The sequence below is a fragment of the Solanum dulcamara genome, chromosome 8 (genome assembly GCF_947179165.1).
Source record: "Solanum dulcamara chromosome 8, daSolDulc1.2, whole genome shotgun sequence".
Taxonomy (NCBI): domain Eukaryota; kingdom Viridiplantae; phylum Streptophyta; class Magnoliopsida; order Solanales; family Solanaceae; genus Solanum; species Solanum dulcamara.
In genome coordinates this window covers 4,425,694-4,448,043 of record NC_077244.1, presented here as the reverse complement: position 1 = coordinate 4,448,043, position 22,350 = coordinate 4,425,694, and the positions used below count along the sequence as shown (strand labels likewise).

The window sequence follows — 22,350 nt, the reverse complement described above, 5'->3', positions numbered from 1 at the left end:
ATTTTTTATTTATTACCATTTATAGCAATACATAACAATATTATGATATATCTGTCATGTATTAAAAATAAATTATGCATGTAATAAAAATGTATTATAAGTATTTTAAAATATATTATACTTGTTTGGTAAGAAATTGACACAATGTATTATAAGTGTATTAAAGTATGTGACAAATATATTATCCATCAATAAAACTTATATTATATGAGTTTTATAAATTATTTTCGCTAATATATATTAAAATTGTATTAAAATTGTATTAAAACTGTATTATAAATGTATTATAAGTGTCTAGTGAAAAAAAATATTATCACTATAAATGATAAATATTTTCTTAATATAGTATATTTACGTAAGTTTCCCTTAGAAAAATCCCTTAAATTTGGTGAAATTCGGATACATCTCAAAAATGCCTCGATGCATCACTTCCCGGTTCCGGATACATCCTTCAATATTTTGATACATCACGTCTCGGTTCCGAACACATCACTCAATATCCTGATACATCACGTACGTCCAGATACATCAAGTAAAGTGATGTATTCAATCGATACATCTCGTAAAATGATGTATCCGAGAATAGGAGAGAGTAGGGATTTTTATAATTTTTTCAAATGGTAGAGAATTTTAGAGATTATGGTAAAATAAGTTGTGTATTTAGATAATTTTTTCCGAAGTAAATCGAAGGCCTTAAACTTTTGAATAATACTTGATACTTTTTTATTGAAAGTTTTTTCTTCTGTTTTTTTAAGATACAAAGTTATTAATATGTTTTAAATTATTTCTTTTTTTATATTAAAAGAATATTTTTTCTATAAATAGTACTCCCGCCATTTCAATTGGTTTGTTTGATTAAAGTATGATTTGGGTCAAACATTCAAGTCGTTTAATCTCCATTAGTTTGATATATTTTGTTGTTATTTGACACTAACGGTAATTTTGATTAATTTAGTCGAATTATCCAAATTAACTTTTCTTGGTTATGGATGCTTCTCCTTACATAAAATCTTTATTTTTCGACACTTAATTATCATTACAAAAAAAACTTGGAACTCTTTTTATATACTTCGTCTATTTTCATTTTCCAACTAATAAATAACTTTAGTTAAGTCTTGTTTATCTTTGAACAAACTAATTTCGTCTTTTCAGAAACAATTTTAAAAATACGATTCTTTACAAATAATTCTTTAAGTTAGGCAAATAGTTATTTAGTTAAATTGACGAATAGTCGTGTGTTAACTGACATTTCATGTGCTTAAAATCTTCTTGAAATGTTAATAAAAATCCTTTAATTACTTAGACCTTTTGGAATTATTTTAAAAAAAATTATGTTAGAATCTTTTTTAAACCAAAATTATCTTAGTTTCTTTTAAAAATTAAGTGGAAATTTTGCTTAAGAATTTTTTCTAAATTGTGAAAATATTGAGACCTTTCAAAAGTTTTTTTTGTTCAAATTAAATTCTCGCTAATTTTTTCTCCCCCCTCCATCCCACCATTTCCATGATAGAATTCGATAAGTATTTATCTCAAACTATATAAATATTAACTATTGATAAACTAAGGGACCAAAACTATTCAAATGTATACTTAAGGAAATATTTTAAATCTATCCTCTAACATAAGTATTGATTTTATAATTTTCTCTTAACATTAGTACTACTATTAAATAAATTAACTTAGCAATTTAATAAGAAGGAGAAATAGTAAGAAACAGTAAGAGAAAGAGAAATATTTTCAGTGAATTCGTGTGTACAATCTTCATTGCAAAACTATGACAATTTATAGCTAAAGAGGAGAGAAAACATAGGGAGACAAAGATAAGTGGAGGAAAAAGGAGAAGGAAAAATGAGGAGAAAAGAAAGAAAAGTAGAAAGGGAAAGGCACGTCCACAAAGTGGACATCCACTTTCACAACACTCCCCCTAGGATGTCCACTTGTAGTGTGCCTCATTAAAAACTTTACAATAATTATACATAATTGTCCTGAACACCATAGATATTGTGCCTTATTAAAACCTTACTAGAGAAAACCCAGTGGGAAAAAGCCTAGTGAAGAAAAAAGAGTACACACATCTGGTAATACGCCTTGAGTGTTGCCTCATTAAAAATCTCACTTGGAAAACCCAGTGGGAAAAAACCTTGGTTAAGAGAAAAAGAGTACAACGCGTATTTTACTCTCCCTAATGAAAACTTCATTTGATATTTTGGAGACGACGCATTCCAATCTTATATCTTAGCTTCTCAAAAATTGATCTTGTTAATGCCTTTCTGAATAAATCTGCAAGATTATCACTAGAACGAACTTGTTGTACATCAATATCACCATTCTTCTGGAGATCATTGTCACACCCCGGGAGGGTACCCTAGGGGTGACCGGCACTCAAAAGCCATTTCTGGCTTCCAAGAGAACCACCTAGTCCAGTCACACATTCATTCAAACACATTCTCTCAACGGAAGACTCATTCAATGAAGTACTATTCAAAATTTAGGGCCAAAGGCCAAATAACTACAAAATCAACAAAAGAGTTATAGAAGAACTACTCAAAAGGACGATCCAACATTTCTACACTCCGGTCTATGAAGCCTCTATCAACAATTTGGGAGGTTCCAATGACAAGTCCATGGCTACCAACAATCAAGATAAAGGAAACAATACAAAACTATACAAGAATCTTAACATCATGTGGAAACTAGGAGGACTCACCAACTAGCTGGGAGTGTGTGGATCTTCAACGGTGCGTCGGCTGATGATCTCGAGTACCTGTCTCTGCATCATGAAATGATATAGGCTAAATGGCGTCAGTACATGGAATGTACGAGTATGTAAAATGGCCGAATGAAACAACATCAGAAAGAACCAAATCAACTCGGGAAGCTCAACTCAGAAAGAAGTGCAACTCAACAAGCGTCCTAAGTCTAAGCAAGAATATAGTTTAGACGGGACCAAATCATATACAAATCAACTCAATCCAACTCAGAGTACTACCAAGACCTATGTGGGAGTTTCTCTTATCGGACAACCATCACTTATGAGCCAGTGAAAGTATAACAAACCGACGTTGTTACCGCGTCCGTTCATACTTTGTCAGGATATGAACGAATCAACCAATTATGGATCCAATCCAACCAAGTCCTATAATGTCAGGACAATAATTTTGGGGAAGCAACCGACTTTAATGGTTCAATCCCCTCCTACGTTTGACGACGTAGTTATTGGGTTCGAGTATGGACTGTACTCTTGCCCAATTCGGTGCTCGATACTCCTCCCAAGACTCAATGCTCATAAAACTCCATACAATCAACTCAATCAAATCATATCGACAAGTCTCATTACAACCTTGTCAACTCGTTAACTCTATCACAATCAAACCTCTCCCAATCATACAATCCGATCAATCTCGATCATATTTTTCAAAGTAAATTTAAATGCACATTTATAGCAACATGCAAACATAACCAAACATTTCCTCTATCTATTTAATCAATCTTTGATACTCAACACAACTTCAAGGTTTTAAATCAACAATTTAAGATAAGCAACATTATTAGGAAAATAACATCCTTTATCATAATCCACATAGTTAAGAAAATCAATAAAACATGTTTAACAACTCGTCTTCATCAACTCATACTCACATGAAGGTTCTTTCTAGAAATTCCTTGTCTCAACAACATCAACAAAACAAGAATCACATTAATGGATGACAAGACTCATTGAGACATAGGCCTATCAAAAAACTTCATTCCTATGGACATTTGACCTCAAAGAAAGAGTAGGGCACATGGGTGGACTCAACACATGCTTTGAGTAGCCTTACATACCTTAGTGAAGACTTGAAGAAAATCTTGATGTTGGGTCTTCAATGGAGAACTCGAATCTTGAAGCTCTTGGAGGCAAATCTTATTGAAGGAGGATTTGGAGAAGAAGAGAGGCTAAAAATATATTCTCAAAATGTTCAAGGATAATACATATATAATTTGGGACGAATTCCCAAATTGTCCTTTCTCTAGAATTTTGAAAAAATAGGCTAAAAAGCTCCTGGCGCGATAGTGGCGCATCGCGCCATTGCAGCACCAGGTTGATTTGGCCTAAAACTTGCACATCTTTTAGTGGCGTGCCGTGCCAAGGAAAAACTACTGAGGTATGTTCTTGGCGCAATAGTGGCTCGTCGTGCTCTTACAGCGCCAAGGCCATATTTTCTGGGTTCTGAGAAAATAGGCTTGAAAACCCTACACACCTCGTAGTGGCGCGCTGCACCAGGGACCAAAATACTGAGGCATGTTCCTGGCGCGATAATGGCACGTCGCACCACTGCGGTGCCAAGCCCAGATTCCCAGCAGTTGCAACCCAGGCCTAACATTCCTATCGATCTAGTTCTTCTTAGGATCGTCATATATTTTGACTCTGAACTCCAAAAATTACATTCTTGGTGGCGTTAGAAAGAAGACTCGATGACCTTTAATTTAATAGGTCATGGGACACCCAGATTGTCGTCTTTCAAAAGGTAGGGTTATTAGAAGTCGACCCCTTATACGAACTCATCCTAAAACTTATCCACGATGAACCTTTTGGACTTAGCTTGGTCCTAAGGGTCTTTTGTGACCCCACATCATGTCCAACACTCTTCAAATACTCAAGGACTCATCTTAACTCAAGCATATACTTCACAATAAATGAGTTCGACCGTACACGTATACAAGAAAGGTCCAAATATTAGGGAATAATTTTGGGGGGTGTTACAATATCTCCTCCTTGGGATCATTCGTCCTCGAATGACGAGTAAATCAAGAATGGAAATCGAGGTACAAATCACAATCAGAATTCAGTCATTCAACCAATCAAATTCTCAAACAAATTACCAATCAAGCTTAAAATGCACAAATGAATTCAAGTCAAGGAAATGGACATTACCTTCAATATTCTCATCGGTAGGCACGAATAGATGTGGATATTTAGATTTCATGTCTTCCTCCACTTCCTATGTGGCTTCCTCAACAAATTTATTTCTCCACAGGACTTTGACTGAGGCAATCTCTTTGTTCCTCAATTTGCAAATTTGGCGATCAATAATTTAGATCGGAACCTCTTCATAGGACAAGCTATCCTTAACTCCAATACTATCAATGGGGACTACCAACGAGGGATCGCCCAAGTATTTCTTCAACATCGAGACATGAAATACCGAATAGATGGCAGCTAGCTCCAAGGGTAACTCCAATTTATAAGCGACACTCCCTATCCGTCTCACAATCTGGTAAGGACCAATGTATCGAGGACTAAGTTTTCCCTTCCTTCCAAACCTCATGACACCCTTCATGGGTGACACTTTCAAATACACCCAATCATCTACCTCAAACTCTAAGTCTCTCCTCCTCACATCGGTGTAAGACTTTTGGCGGCTTTGGGATATCTTTAGACTATCTTGAATAACCCTCACCTTCTCCATGGCTTGGTGAAACAAATCAGGCCCAATCAACTCAACTTCACCAACTTCAAACCATCCAATTAGCGATCTACACCTCCTCTCATACAAAGTTTCATAAGAAGCCATTTGAATGCTTGCATGATAGCTATTATTATATACAAACTCTATGAGAGGTAAGTGATCATCCCAATTTCCCTTGAAGTTAAGCACATATGACCTCAACATATCTTTCAATGTCTGGATGGTGCGCTCTGCTTGGCCATCTGTCTGGGGATGAAAGGTCGTACTCAAGTTCACCCTCGAACCTAGTCCCTTCTGGAAGGATCTCCAGAATTGGGAGGTGAATTGAGCTTCTCTATCTGAAATGATAGACAAGGGAACCCCATACAATCTGATGATCTCTTGAATGTATAACTTTGCATAATCTTCTGCGGTGTCAGTAGTCTTAACTGCCAAGAAGTGAGATAATTTTGTCATTCTATCCACAATCACCGAAATGGAATCATGTTGCTTTCGGGACCTTGGCAAACCTGTGATAAAGTCCATGTTGATCATTTCCCACTTCCATTTCAGAATGTCTATATTTTGAGCTAAGCCACATAGCCTTTGATGCTCAACATTCACCTGTTGGCAATTCGGGCACTTGGAAACGAATTCCGTAATATCTCTCTTCATCCTACTCTACCAATAGATTTCCCTCAAGTCATGATACATTTTTGTAGAGCCCGGATGAATAGAGTATCTGGAACTATGCGCTTCGGCCATAATTCTCTCTCGAACATCACCGACATCAGGTACACACAACCTATTTTGGTACCTTAACACACCAACTCTCTCTTTGGTAAAAACCATCACCTCTTATTTGTGAACAACTTCCTTTAATTGGAGGAGGACGGGGTCCTGATCTTGTTTCTCTTTTACCTTTGCCACAAGTGAGGATGCAGACCCATCTTGAACATTAACTCCGCCTTCATTGCTCTCTTTAAGACAAACTCCCAATTGGGCTAATCTATGTACTTCCTTCGCCAATTCTCTCCTTCCCTCCTCCACATGGGCAGTATTACCCATCGATAACCTGCAAAGAGCATCAGCAACAACATTAGCTTTACCTGGATGGTAGAGGATGCTCATATCATAGTCCTTAAGTAGCTCGAGCCATCTCTTTTGCCTCAGGTTGAGTTTCTTCTAGCTGAAGATGTATTGTAAACTCTTGTGATCAGTGAACACATCAACATGTACTCCATACAAGTAGTGGCGCTAAATTTTAAGGGCAAATACCACAGCTGCCAGTTCAAGGTCATGAGTTGGGTAGTTCCTATCATGAACCTTAAGCTGTCTTAAAGCATAAGCTATCACCTTCCCCTTCTGCATCAGCACACAACCCAAACCAACTCTAGATGCATCACAATAGATCACAAAACCTTCTGTTCCATCGGGCAAGGTTACAACAGGAGCAGTGGTTAGCTTGGTCTTCAATTTCTGGAAACTCTCCTCACAAGCATCGGACCATTGGAACTTAGCCTTCTTTTGGGTTAGTTTGGTCAATGGTGATGATATGGACGAGAATCCCTCTACAAACCTTCGATAATAACTGGACAAACCCAAGAAGCTTCTTATCTCTGTCGGAGACGTGGATCTGGGCCAATTTTTCACTGCCTCAGTCTTCTGAGCATCAACCTGAATACCATCTTCAGATACAATGTGGCCTAGAAAATCCACTGATGCAAGCCAAAATTCACATTTGGAGAACTTTGCATACAATACCTGGTCCTTCAGAGTTTGCAAAATGACTCTAAGATGATGGGCGTGCTCCTCCTTATTCTTGGAGTAAACCAAGATATCATCTATGAATACAATCACAAACATAACTAGGTACGATTTAAATACTCGATTCATGAGATCCATAAAAGCTGCGGGGGCATTAGTCAACCTAAAGGACATCACCAAGAACTCAAAGTGGCCATAGCGGGTCCGAAAAGCTGTCTTTAGGATATCGTACTCCCTCACCTTTAACTAATGATAGCCCGATCTTAGGTCTATCTTTAAGAAACAAGTGGCACCCTGAAGTTGATCAAATAAGTCATCTATTCTGGGGAGAGGGTATTTGTTCTTTATGGTGACCTTGTTCAGCTGCCTGTAGTCAATACACATTCTAAGGGACCCATCTTTCTTTCGCACAAATAGGACCGGAGTACCCCATGGTGAGATACTCGGCCTAATGAATCTCTTATTTAACAAGTCTTTCAACTGTTCTTTCAACTCGGCCGGAGCTATTCTATTTGGAGGGATTGAGATAGGCTGGGTATTAGGAAGGACATCAATCCCAAAGTCGATCTCCCTATCCAGAGAGCCTCCTGCTTATAAGTGTGGTGCACTACACACCCATAAACAAGACTCTACTAGACACGGCTTTATAGATTCCCTAGGACTCTTGAACTTTGTGCTCTGATACTATGTTTGTCACGCCTCGGGGGTACCCTAGGCATGACCGGCACTCAAAAGCTATTTTTGGCTTCCAAGCAAACCACCTAGTCCAGTCACACATTCATTCAAACTACTCAAAAGAACGATCCAACATTTCTATACTCCGGTCTATGAAGCCTTTATCAACAATCTGGGAGGTGCCAATGACAAGCCCTTGGCTACCAACAATCAAAATGAAGGAAATAATACAAAACTATATAAGAATCTCAATATCCTCCGGAAACTAGGAGGACTCACCAACTAGCTGGGAGTGTGTAGATCTTCAACGGTGCGTCAGTTGATGATCTCGAGTACCTGTCTCTGCATCATGAAATGATGCAGGCCAAATAGCGTCAGTACATGGAATGTACGAGTATGTAAAATGGCCGAATGAAACAACATCAGAAAGAACCAAATCAACTCGGGAAGCTCAACTCAGAAAGAAGTGCAACTCAACAAGCGTCCTAAGTCTAAGCAAGAATATAGTTTAGACGGGACCAAATCATATACAAATCAACTCAATCCAACTCAGAGTACTACCAAGACCTATGTGGGAGTTTCTCTTATCGGACAACCATCACTTATGAGCCAGTGAAAGTATAACAAACCGAAGTTGTTACCGCGTCCGTTCATACTTTGCCAGGGTATGAACGAATCAACCAATCATGGATCCAATCCAACCAAGTCCTATAATGTCAGGACAATAATTTTGGGGAAGCAACCGACTTTAATGGTTCAATCCCCTCCTACGTTTGACGACGTAGTTATTGGGTTCGAGTATGGACTGTACTCTTGCCCAATTCGGTGTTCGATACTCCTCCCAAGACTCAATGCTCATAAAACTCCATATAATCAACTCAATCAAATGATATCGACAAGTCTCATTACAACCTTGTCAACTTGTCAACTCTATCACAATCAAACCTCTCCCAATCATACAATCCGATCAATCTCAATCAAAGTTTTCAAAGTAAATTTAAATGCACATTTATAGCAACATGCAAACATAACCAAACATTTCCTCTATCCATTTAATCAATCTTTGATACTCAACACAACTTCAAGGCTTTAAATCAACAATTTAAGATAAGCAACATTATTAGGAAAATAACATCCTTTATCATAATCCACATAGTTAAGAAAATCAATAAAACATGTTTAACAACTCGTATTCATCAACTCATACTCACATCAAGGTTCTTTCTAGAAATTCCTTGTCTCAATAATATCAATAAAACAAGAATCACATTAATGGATAACAAGACTCATTGAGACATAGGCCTATCAAGAAACTCCATTCCTATGGACATTTGACCTCAAAGAAAGAGTAGGGCACATGGGTGGACTTAACACATGCTTTGAGTAGACTTACATACCTTAGTGAAGACTTGAAGAAAATCTTGATGTTGGGTCTTCAATGGAGAACTCGAATCTTGAAGCTCTTGGAGGCAAATCTTGTTGAAGGAGGATTTGGAGAAGAAGAGAGGAAAGGAAAATTTTCTAGGGCTTTTCTAGAGAGAGAGAGAGGCTAAAAATATATTCTCAAAATGTTCAAGGATAATACATATATAATTTGGGACGAATTCCCAAATTGTCCTTTCTCTAGAATTTTGAAAAAATAGGCTAAAAAGCTCCTGGCGCGATAGTGGCGCATCGCGCCATTGCAGCACCAGGTCGATTTGGCCTAAAAATTGCACATCTTTTAGTGGCGCGCCGTGCCAAGGAAAAACTACTAAGGCATGTTCTTGGCGCGATAGTGGCGCGTCGCGCCCTTACAGCGCCAAGGCCATATTTTCTGGGTTCTGAGTAAATAGGCTTGAAAACCCTACACACCTCATAGTGGCACGCCGCACAAGGGACCAAACTACTGAGGCATGTTCCTGGCGCGATAATGGAACGTCGCACCACTACGGCGCCAAGCCCAGATTCCCAGCAGTTGCAACCCAGGCCTAACATTCCATTCGAGCTAGTTCTTCTTAGGATCGTCATATATTTTGACTCCGAACTCCAAAAATTACATTTTTGGTGGCGTTGGAAAAAAGACTCGATGACCTTTAATTTAATAGGTCGTGGGCCACCCAGATTGTCGTCTTTTAAAAGGTAGGGTCGTTAGAAGTTGACCCTTTATACGAACTCATCCTAAAACTTAGCCACAACGAACCTTTTGGACTTAGCTTGGTCCTAGGGGTCCTTTGTGACCCCACATCACCTCCAACACTCTTTAATTACTCAGGGACTCATCTTAACTCAAGCATATACTTAACAATAAATGAGTTCGACCCTACACGTATACAAGAAAGGTCCAAATCTTAGGGAATAATTTTGGGGGTGTTACAATCATGTGTGAAGAATAATTTTGGTGAAATATGTTTTGTTCTGTCTCCTTTTATGAAGCCACCTTTCAATTGAGCTATGCACGCAACATTGTCTTTAAATATAACTGTCGGTTCTTTGACATCATTTTCCAGGCCGCATCTTTCTTTAATGAACTGTATCATCGATCTCAACCATACACATTCTATACTTGCTTCATTAATTTGCTATTAGTTCAGCATGATTTGAAAAAGTAGCAATAATAAACTGTTTTGTAGATCACCATGATATAGTAGTTCCTCCGTGTGTAGCATGTCTGAGATCGAGCTTTATGTGGGTTTGATAAATAACCTACATCTGCATAACCAAAAAGGTCTGAACAATCTTTATTAGTATAAAATAAATCCATATCAATGGTACGTTTTAGGTATCGCAAAATATGTTTGATACCATTTCAATGTCTTCGCGTTGGGATGAACTATACCTTACCAGCAAATTAATAGAAAATGTTATATCGAGCCTAGTTATGTTAGCAAGGTACATAAGTGCACCAATAGCACTGAGATATGGTACTTCATAACCAAGAAGTTCTTCATCCTCTTCTGGAGGTCGAAATGGATCTTTTTCCACTTCAAGTGATCGAACAATCATTGGAGTACTTAATGGATGTGCTTTGTCCATATAAAATTATTTTAATATTTTCTCAGTATAGGCAAATTAGTGGACAAAGACCCCGTCTGTTAAATGTTCAATTTGCAGACCTAGAAAAAGTTTTGTCTTTTCAAGATCTTTCATCTCAAATTCTTTCTTTAGATATTTAATCGCCTTTTGTACCTCTTCAGGGGTTCCAATGAGATTTATGTCATCAACATAAACAGCGAGTATAACAAACTCTGATTCTATTTTCTTAATAAAAATAAATGGACAAATGGCATCATTTTGTATAACCTTCATTTATCAAGTACTCACTAAGGCAATTATACCACATACGCACTAATTGTTTCAGACCATATAATGATCTTTGCAGTTTCATTTAAGTACATCTCCCGAGACTTAGTACATGATTTAGACAATTTTAATCCTTCTGGATTTTCATGTAAATTTAATTATCAAGTGAACCATAAAGGTAAGCTATAGCTATATCTATTAGATGTATTTCAAGATTTTTATGTACAACTAAATTGATGAGATATCGAAAAGTTATTCCATCCATAACAGGTGAATATGTTTCTTCATAGTTGACCCCGGGTCTTTTAGAGAATTCTTGTGCAACAAGGCGTGCCTTGTATCTTACAATTTCATTTCTCTCATTTTATTTTTGCACAAAAATCCATTTATAGCCAACTGATTTTACACCTTCAGGGGTTTGGACTATAGGTCCAAAAACCTCACATTTAGCAAGTGGGTCTAATTCTGATTGAATTATCTTTTGCCATTCTGGTCAATCATATCTATGTCGACATTCTTCGACGGAATTAGGCTCAAGACTTTCACTATCTCGTATGAGGTTAATTGCAATATTATATGCAAAAATATTATCCACCGTAATTTTTGATCGATCTAAATTTATCTCATCACCGGTAGAACTTATTGAAAGTTCTTCATTCACTTGAGTCTCATGTTTACTGATTTCTTTAGGAATATCAGGATTACTCAAATCTTGACTTTCTTCGGGGGGTTCTTTTGTAGTATCATTTTTTTTATTCCTTACACTTCTATTTTTAGTATTTTTATCCTTTGGACCCAATGATCTACCATGCTTCGGCGTATTTAAAATTCAGAAGCTATGATACTAGTAGATGGTCCTTTTAGGACATCAATCCGTATAGCACATTCACTGTAGGGATATGTGACTTAGTTATCCGTTTTAAATCAATAAATGCATCTGGCATTTGATTTGCTATGTTCTGTAAGTGGATGATCTTCTAGACCTCCTGTTCACATGTGTGGGTATGTGGATCAAAATGAGATAGTGATGAAATCTTTCACGTAATTTCTCTTGCGGGGTCCTTTTTTTCTCTCCCTAATGGCGGAAAAATTATTTCATCAAACCGACAATCTTCAAATCGAGCAGTAAATAAGTTTCCTATCAATGGTTTAAGATAGCGAATTATGGAGGGTGAGTCAAACCCAACATATATGCCCAATCTTCGTTGATGGCCCATCTTTGTACGTTGTGGTGGTGCTACAGGCACGTATACTGCACAACTAAAAATTCGTAGATGGGTTATATTTGGCTCATGACCAAATACTAATTGTGACAAAGAATATTTATTATAATGTGTCGGTGTGAGACGTACAAGTGCTGCTGCATGTAATATAGCATGACCCCAAATAGTAATTGACAATTTTATTTTCATTAGTAGAGGTCTGGCTATCAATTGTAGGCGCTTAATAAATGACTCTACAAGGCTATTTTGAGTATGAACATGAGCAATAGGATGTTCAATTTTTATCCCAATTGATAAGCAATAATCATCAAAAGCTTGAAATGTAAATTCTCCAGCATTATCAAGGCGAATAGTCTTAATTGGATAATCTGGAAATTGCGCCCTTAATCTTATTATTTGTGCTAACATCTTTGAAAACATTAGGTTGCGAGATGATAAGAGGCACACATGAGACCATCTACCTGATGCATCTATTAGAGCTATAAAATATTTAAACAATCCACTAGGTGGATGAATAGGTCCACATATATCTCCATGTATACGCTCTAAAAAGCCAGTAGATTCGATGCCAACCTTCAGGGTCGATGGCTTGGCAATTAATTTGCCTTGATAACAAGTAACGCATGAAAATTCATCATTCGTATGAATCTTTTGGTTCTTTAACGGATGTCTAGTTGAATTTTTAAGAATTCGTCTCATCATTATTGATTTAGGATGACTTATTCGATCATGACATAGCACAAATGTATTTAGATCAGTAAACTTCTGATTTACGATCATATGTGCTTCAATTGCACTAATTTTTGCATAATATAGGCCAAACGACAAAGTTGGTAATTATTTCAAAATATATTTCTAGCCTGAGACACTTTTGATTATACAAAGGTATTCAATATTCATTTCATATTGTGTCTCAACATGATATCCATTTCTGCTGATATCTTTAAAACTTAATAAGTTTCTTGGAGATTTAGAAGAGAAAAATGCATCTTTTATAACAATCTTTGTCCACTTAGGTAGAAATATAGTAACTCTTCCGGAGCCTTCAATCATTTTCGAATTACCAGAAATTGTAGTAACATTTTCTTTTTTTCTAAGCAAGTTAGAAAAATATTTTTCGTCTTTAAAAATGGCATGAGTTGTTCCACTATCAATTATTCAAATATCTTCGTGATTGATCATTGATCCAAATAAAATTTGAGGCATATCCATATTTTTTTTCAAAAAGAAATAAAGTAAATATTATAATTAAAATATGGTCCATTATATAAATTTTATTTATTTACATAGACTAAAAAATACAAACATATTATTTAGTACACACAAATAAAAAGAAAATTATTTATATATTATTAGGCTTATCAATATTCATATTTTCTTCTGAAAAATTAAAGAAATCAGCTACATCCAGATGCATATGCTCAATATTATCTTCAGAGATAAAGTTTGTCTTTGAATTATTTTCTGTCCTCTTCAAGGATGCCTGATATAGCTGAACTAGACGTTTTGATGACCGGTAGGTCCGTGACCAGTGCCCCATACCTCCACATCTATGACGTATACTTTCTGAATTTTTTTTTGGTAAAACTTTTGTCTTTTCACTCTTCTATTTGAACTGCTAATCATTTCTCGGTGCCAGCCGAGCATCATGATTATAATTTCTTCTTCGACCATGACTACGACCACGACCACGACTGAGGAAATGGCCTCTTTTCCATTGGTTATAATTTGTCTGATTCACTTTAGGGAGTGACAAAGAACCAACGAGCCGACTATCATAATTTTTCATTAGCAGTTCGTTGTGGCGTTCAACAATCAGAAGTTGAGAAAGTATTTCAGAATATTTTTTAAACCTCTTTTCGCGATATTAATCAGAAGTTGAGAAAGTAATTCAGAATATTTTAAAATCTCTTTTCGCGATATTGCTGCTGCAGGAGCATATTCACGGGTGAAAATGTGGAGTATGTTTTTTCAAGTTTATCTTGCTTAGTGATTTCTTCTCCGCATAAATTTAACTGAGCTATAATTCTAAACAAAGAAGAATTATATTTAGTTATATTTTTAAAATCCGTTAATCTCAAATTGAGCCAATAATGATGTGCCTGTGGAAGTATGACCAACTTCAGGTGGTCATATCTTTCTTTTAGATTCTTCCACAATTTAAGAGGATCATTTAATGTAAAGTACTGTAATTTTAATCCCTCGTCAAGATTGCGGTGGAGAAATATTATGGCTTTGGCACAGTCTTGACTACATGTTGTATTGTCATCTTTGATGGTGTCTGTCAGACCCATCAATTCTAGATGTATTTCGACATCTAGTGCCATGATGAGTAGTTTTTTCTAGATATGTCAAAAGTAATAAATTCAAGTTTAGAAATATTAGACATATTAAGAAAATAAAATTCTTATCCCTTTTGTTACTTTCTTAAAAATATAATTCAAAGTAATGGAGGCTCATGCTGATAACGTGTTATTAAATAAATTAACTTAATAATTTAATAAGAAGAAGAAATAGTAAGAGAAAAAGAGAATTTTTTAGTGAATTTGTGTGTACAATCTTCATTGCAAAATTATGACAATTTATAGCCAAAGAGAAAAGAAAACATAGGAAGACAAAAATAAATGGAGAAAAAAAAAAGAAAAAAATGAGGAAAAAAGAAAGAAAATAAGTAAAGGTACTTTCACAAGTAGTACCAAAATGTATGTGTACGAACATGTGATTTTTAAGGCAAAAGAGCAAAATTTTCCTCAGATATTTTTCAAACACGTAGTTACACATGTCTAAACCAATCCTGACTTTACACGTAATATTTACATGCTGACATGGCAGTCTGAACTTTTTCTTTATAAATATAAATAATTTTTTTTAGAGCAATGAATCAAGAAAATACTTTTTCAGACAAATATGGCAAAGAGTGGCATTTTGGTAATTGTCGCAGCTCTTGTTGTTCTTGCAGTTTGTGGTGTTTTTGCAGCAGAGGAGAAGGAACATGTGTTGACTTTGGACCATTCTAACCTCACTGAAACAGTTGCAAAGCACAACTTCATTGTTCTTGAATTCTATGCACCTTGGTAATTAATCTGATGTTTCCCTTTATTTAAGTTCTTGAAAAAAAGTTCATTTTTTTCTATTTGTTTTGCTTCTTGAATCTGTATGTACAGGATGTAAATCAGTGATTGGATTAAGGGGTTTTGTTTTTGATCTCTTCTTTTATTATTTTAGTGAATTTTTGCTGTAATTTTTGGTTTATGTTCTTGAAAAAAAGTTCCTTTTTTTGCTGTTTGTTTTGCTTCTTGAATCTGTATCTGTAGAATAAAATCTATGATTGGATAAAGGGGTTTTGTTTTTGATCTTTTCTTTATTTATTTTAGTGAATTTTTGCTGTAATTTTTGTTTTTCACAAGCTGTGTGAGGAATGCATCAAGATCAGTTCTTGAAAATTGACCTTAATGTGTCTGAAAGGGTTTTATTGAGGACCCTTTTTGCTCTACTCTGGTGTTTTTTTTCTTTTCAAAAGTTCATTTTTTGCTTCTTTCTTTGCTTTTAGAATCTGTATGCGCAGAAGAAAATCAAGATTGATTCGTTTTCTTTTGGGGGGTTTAAGGTTTTGTTCTGTAAAGGGGTTTTGTTTCTGATCTTTTTTTTGTTTTCTGAATCTTTGAGTAGATGAGAGATTTCATGATTGGGTGATTTCTTGGGGTTTTAAGGTTTGTTTTTTCTGTAAAAAGTTTCTTTTTTTAGTTCGATTTGCTGTAATTTTTTTTTTTGGTGACCTTAATTTGTCTGAAAGGGTTTATCAAGGATGTATTTGGGTTTGTGGACTGATTGAGGTTTAAGCCTTTTCTGTGAAAAGCTTCTTCTTTTAATTCATGTGTGCTGCCTCTTTTTGGTTCTAAAATCTGTATATGCAGAATTTTAGAAAAGAAAAATAATCTGGATTTGTTTGATGAGTTCTAGGTTATAAGTTTTTTCTGTAAAAAGCTTCTTTTTTTTAATCAATGTTTGCTGCTTGTTTTTTTTGGTTTTAGTATCTGTATGTCCAAGATTTGTTTATGTGTTCTGTGTTACTGCAAGTTAATGGTTAATGTTTGCTTGTTGATCTGACTGGCTAATTGGAATGTAATATCTATTTTTTGTATTATTGTGTGTGTATTTGTATTTTTTTCAATAGACTCCAGTGATCTGTGTTACATAGTGCTTCTTTATGCCAAATAGTCTTGTTATGTGCAGGGGCGGATCCAATGTTACGGTATCAGGTTCATCTGAGCCCACTAGTTTCAACTCGGACAATAAATTTATATGTAAAAATACACTAAAATTTCAATAAATAATAGACATGAATCCATGAAAGGGATACTGAGTTTGTGTTAAAGCTATATGAATCGAGGACATGCCATGCTTGAGATGGTTGTATTAACAGCTTGCATTAGTTTCAATCTTTTCTATGGTATCAATTTCCGTGGTTATATATTGTTGTCGAAATGCTATTTAGTTATTCCTTGACATGAAAAACTCTTGACTTTATCTCTATACAATATCTGATAATATACTTGCAATAACAGGTGTGGGCACTGTAAGAGTCTTGCTCCTGAGGTACTACTTCCTTCTCTAAAATGCTTAATAAAGGAGGGAAGATCATTTTTCTCCGTCGTTTATATTTTTCTTGGCATTGTCAACCAATCCCACTGACTTATGGTATAAATTGTTTTTCTTTCCAGTATGAAAAAGCTGCCTCGGAGCTGAGTAGTCATGATCCTCCAATTGTTCTAGCTAAGTATGATGCAAGTGATGAAGCCAATAAAGAACTTGCAGCACAGTACGAGATCCAGGGGTTCCCAACTATTAAGATCTTGCGGGATGGAGGAAAGAAAGTTCAAGAATATAACGGTCCTCGTGATGCAGCTGGTATCATATCCTATTTGAAGAAACAAGTGGGTCCTGCATCTGCTGAAATCAAGTCGAAGGAGGACGCCGCAAACCTTATTGATGAGAAAAGCATATTTGTTGTAAGTGGTGATATTTTATGGAGATTTATTCTCAGCATGCCATAGCTTCTTGCTGTCTAAAACCTATTTATGTTTCTTTAGGTTGGTATATTTCCAGACCCCTCTGGAGAGAAATTTGAGAACTATTTAGCACTAGCTGAAAAACTGCGAGGTGAGTTCGATTTTGCTCACACTGTTGATGCCAAACACCTCCCTCAGGGTGGGCCAGTTAGTAAGCCCACTCTTCGTCTTCTAAAGCCATTTGATGAGCTCTTCGTTGATTTTGAGGTATCTTGGTTATCTTTATAAAGTTTTTCTTTGATACTCCATTCTTTATGGTTATGAGGCTTAACTCTTATCCTATATTCTTGCAGGATTTTCAAGTCGATGCTATGGAGAAGTTCATTGCAGAATCTAGTATTCCTATTGTTACTATTTTTGACAATGACCCAATCAACCATCCTTATGTTAACAAGTTCTTTGATGGCACCAACGCCAAGGTACTTGATTCTGCGAGCTGTAATGCTGCAATTTGACCTTATATTTTAACATCACGCAATTCTAGGATTTTCTCATGAATTATATAGTTACAATTTTGGTACCTGTATTATTTTGTTTTCATTTACTAATATTTGAGAATTAACTTCAAATTTAAGGTATTGATTTTATTTTTGTGACATTTGCAAATCTACAGACATTACTATTTGTGAACTTTAGCTCTGAGCTTGATGCTTTTAAGTCCAAATACAATGATGTTGCTGTGCTTTATAAAGGGAATGGAGTGAGCTTTCTCTTGGGTGATGTTGAGGCTGGTCAAGGTGCTTTCGAGGTTAGTTAAAATTTTCAACTATCTGATTAGCATATCATTTTACCCATGATCACATAAAAAGGCATGATCAACATTCATTTTATTTGGAATTGCAGTACTTCGGACTGAAGCCCGAACAGGCACCTGTGATCATCATAATGGACAGTGATGATCAGAAGTATGTTAAGGACCACGTAGAGCCTGATGCCATTGCTGCTTATTTGAAGGATTACAAGGTGATGCATCCTCTTCTTTTTCTTGGATATATTTTGGAATAAAAGCGTTGTCAATTGTGAACAATACTCACACTGAAGGGAAGGCTTGCTAACCTGTGTCCTCTTATTTTCCACATTGTTACAGGATGGAAAACTGAAGCCACATGTAAAGTCAGAACCCATCCCTGAAACCAATGACGAACCTGTTAAGGTAGTTGTTAGGGATACCCTCCAGGATATGGTTTACAAATCGGGGAAAAATGGTGCGTGTCTATCAATGTTCTAATCTTTATTTGATGTCTTGGTTGGGAGAGAGTCGTTTCTTTGATGAACCATTTCGTTCTGCCTCTTTGGTGTTTACTTACATTATTCTTCTTTTGGTTTGCTCAGTACTTTTAGAGTTCTATGCACCTTGGTGTGGCCACTGCAAGAATCTGGCTCCAATTTTGGATGAAGTGGCTGTATCATTTCAAAGTGATCCGGATGTTCTCATTGCAAAACTGGTAAGCTAAACAAGGATATTTGACGCATGTATCTTCAGCCTTTGTTACATTACTTATTAGCTGATCTTAAATAAATGGAGTGGAGAGATAACGGCATAATAACCACAAAAAATGTATAGAGTTAAAATCCTTTTTTAGCATAAAAAGCAGAAAGAATGGAGTGGACATTTGATTTGTTTTTTTGTGTAATGAATTTCGTCATTCACAAAATGATACACAGAGAAGAGAGATTTTGTTTACTGATTTTTGAGTAGAATACGGTTGTAAAGTGCATCAGAAAAGAAGGTTTGTATGGCTTAAACACGTGTGTAGATATCTAAAATATCCGTCTCCATAATAACAGATGAATGCGTTAGCAGTTGGTTACCTGTAATGCACAGCACATGTATTAGTTGTATTGGTCATTTCCTCACCTGCCTCCCCATTTACAGGACGCAACCGCAAATGATCTCCCAAAAGGTGAATTCGACGTTCAGGGATTCCCTACTATGTACTTCAGAGCTGCCTCCGGTAACTTGTCACAGTACAATGGTGAGAGAACAAAAGAGGCAATTATTGAATTTATTGAGAAGAACCGTGACAAGCCTGTTCAGTCAGACTCTGCCAAAGTCGATTCAGCAAAGGATGAACTTTAGAGGTTTGATTGTCTTCCTTAGAGCATCAATTGTGATATCTGCAATTATTGATATTATAGTCAACAGAATTAGTGTCATACTTGTTGAGTACAATCTCGTCCATCCTTTGGGAACTAAGGAAGCGAAGGAATCCCGAAAGAGGGAAAATGTTGAAGAAAATGGGAGAAATACTGTTTTGATTTAGCAGAAGATAACTATGTCTAAGGGTGTGTTTGGTATAGAGGAAAACATTTGGTCAAAATATTTGGAGAACATTAGGAAAACAAGTTCTTTAAAATGAAGAAAATGACTTCCCAAGTGGAAGTAGGGAAAACAAGTTCCAAAGTGTCATTCCACGTTAATCGTCTTCTCCCCACCCTCCAACAGACCTCACCTCCACCCCCGCTCTCCTACACTCCATCTCCATCCCATAATATTAGATGAGATGATTTTGGGACAATAGTCTCTTTTTATGTACCAAACCCCCGAAAATAAGTAAGAAATCCATTTCCTTCCTACCAAACACCCTAAAATGACCAATGGTTCCCCCTTGGTGGTGTACTAGATTAGAGATTTACTTGGTTTCAACAACTAGAAGATGAATTCTCTTGAAAGGTCTTTCCCATCTCTTAATACTTCTATATTTGTCACCTATAAAGAGGAGAAACATAGTGGAAATTTCTCTATCTATTCTTGTTTATTTGAAGGATGCCAAATTTATCCGTCCACCTTCACTCTACCCCCAACTCCCACAAGGAAATTTGAACAACATGCCCATAAGCTTGCAAACTCTTCACGTGCTATTTTTTTATATGATTTTTCTTTCTTTGTTCAACAAAAATTGTAATGTATATTGATCTTCTCTTGTTCAGGACTCTGGGAACATTGTGTACTGGTGAATTCAAATTTTGTTGGGGATTTGCTGTTTCTGTATCTTCCTATCCGACCCCCTTCCCCGACTGCTGCTCTCCCAATGCACTTTTCGCGTCCTCTGATGCTTCCCTTCTAGTTTTTGGTGTTTTTTAGCGCCAATAAGACGGTTGTATGTAATCTACTCTGTATCGAATGTAGCTGGATTATGAGTTATTATCTGTTGAGAAGTTCTCCAACTTTAGTATCTTCTTTGCCCAGAATGCTTCTTCTAAGTTTACAGTTTCTTTCATGACAAGTTGGAACATTTGTCTAATGGCTTTTGGCTGTAACATGACAACAAAATGTCATTTGCATAGCATAGTTGCATGAGTAAATAGGTTAAAATTCCCGTAAACTATCATCATTTTGCAAGTTTCGTACTTGAACTAAAATTCCGTGAACTATCATCATTTTGCGAGTTTCGTGTCTAAACTATTGGAGGTTTTTGTCATCCTCTTAGACTATAATTTGCTTTAGATTTAAAACTCCCTGGTTGAATATATGGCAAAATGTTTGGAGTAACTTGTAAGGAGGCATAAGAGAGATGAAAGAAGTCTTAAAATGATGGCACAATAATTTCACGGTAGTTTAGGGAGTTCTGTGAACATGTAAAGGAGTCGTTTCGTGTGAGGTATAAAGTATAATAATTTTAGAATAAAATGTAGGATTATTTTATCGTGCGTTAAGTTGGAGATATTAGGTAATTATTAAATTATTTATCTCATCATTTATACTTTAGTGATGGGATACATTATTCTATATATATATAATGGAATAACTTATTTTGAGATAATTAATTTCAGAACAAGTTGTCTCCAACCAAGTTTGGTAAAGTGTATAAGAATGATACTGAATATGTTGTATTAGTTATGTTGAAATTATTTTTATGTAGTGTTTAATTTGGTATATTAAAAATAACATACGATGCGTAATTTTTTTTAAAAAAATTACCTCCCAAATATGATGGAAAGAATGTGGAAAAAGTTTTGAGGGACAATTATGTCTTTAATCATGCTAATGCATACATTAAAACTAATTAATATTATGAATTTTCATGTATTGATTATGCATATATGAATATCAAATAGAGTGTACAACTAATTAGTAAAAAGATCACACATATTTTATATAATTAACTTATTTACGTGTTTGAAAACATAAAAGCTTTTCAAAAATTTGAATCTAAAATGTGTAATACTTTTTCCATTCACTTTTACTTGTTTAATATTTTGAAAATATTTTTTTTATTTTTACTTGTTTCATTTAACCTAAAAGAAAAGATAATTATTTTTTTGTATTTTATCTTCAATATTAATTATTTATTTTTAAAATTATTTTTTAAAATTTATAATTATATATTAATTAATATAAATATTATAATAAAAGATGAAATTAATTATTATTTCTCAAAGAGGATACAAAATTCAAAAATAGACAAGTAAAAATGTAAAATATTTTATTAAGTTGGAGGGAAGATGCGATTTTAACGCAAAAAATTAGGTTTGATCAATTGTCATTAATACATAAGAAGACAAAAATAAAATTTTAGTATTGATACATGACCGAACCAATCCCCACTTTACACGTAATATTACATGTTGGCATGGCACTCTTTCCCATATTAATATCAAGCGAGTTTTCAAGCGTTTATTGTCTAGATAAGTTAATTACTTAGAGATCGTTTGATGTGATGGATAAGAGAAATTAATTCTAAAATAATTTTTAAGTGGTCTTTAATTTTTTGTTTGGTTGTAAAGATTGGAATAACTTATCTTAGGATTAATAAGTAGTATTTGGATAAATTATTTCTCCTTGGGGTGGAATATTAATTCCAGGATAAAAATGTAAAATAACAAAAATACCTTTTTAAACTCTCTTTCATATACCACTTTTTCATATATTTATATAATTTTTAAATACATTTATAATAACAT

The 22,350-nt window shown here is 35.3% G+C and overlaps 1 protein-coding gene across 1 annotated transcript; it reads left to right on the top strand.

Annotated features, from left to right (window-relative positions):
- The first annotated feature begins 15,251 nt into the window (after nucleotides 1-15,251).
- On the top strand, nucleotides 15,252-20,621 carry LOC129898586 (protein disulfide-isomerase-like). The gene is made up of 11 exons (XM_055973179.1): nucleotides 15,252-15,450; nucleotides 16,942-16,972; nucleotides 17,098-17,385; nucleotides 17,467-17,652; nucleotides 17,739-17,864; nucleotides 18,059-18,193; nucleotides 18,289-18,408; nucleotides 18,533-18,650; nucleotides 18,778-18,890; nucleotides 19,322-19,527; nucleotides 20,377-20,621. Exons 1-10 carry the CDS (start codon nucleotides 15,284-15,286, stop codon nucleotides 19,523-19,525), a joined length of 1,488 nt encoding a protein of 495 aa, XP_055829154.1. The 5' UTR covers nucleotides 15,252-15,283; the 3' UTR covers nucleotides 19,526-19,527; nucleotides 20,377-20,621.
- The last annotated feature ends 1,729 nt before the right edge of the window (nucleotides 20,622-22,350 follow it).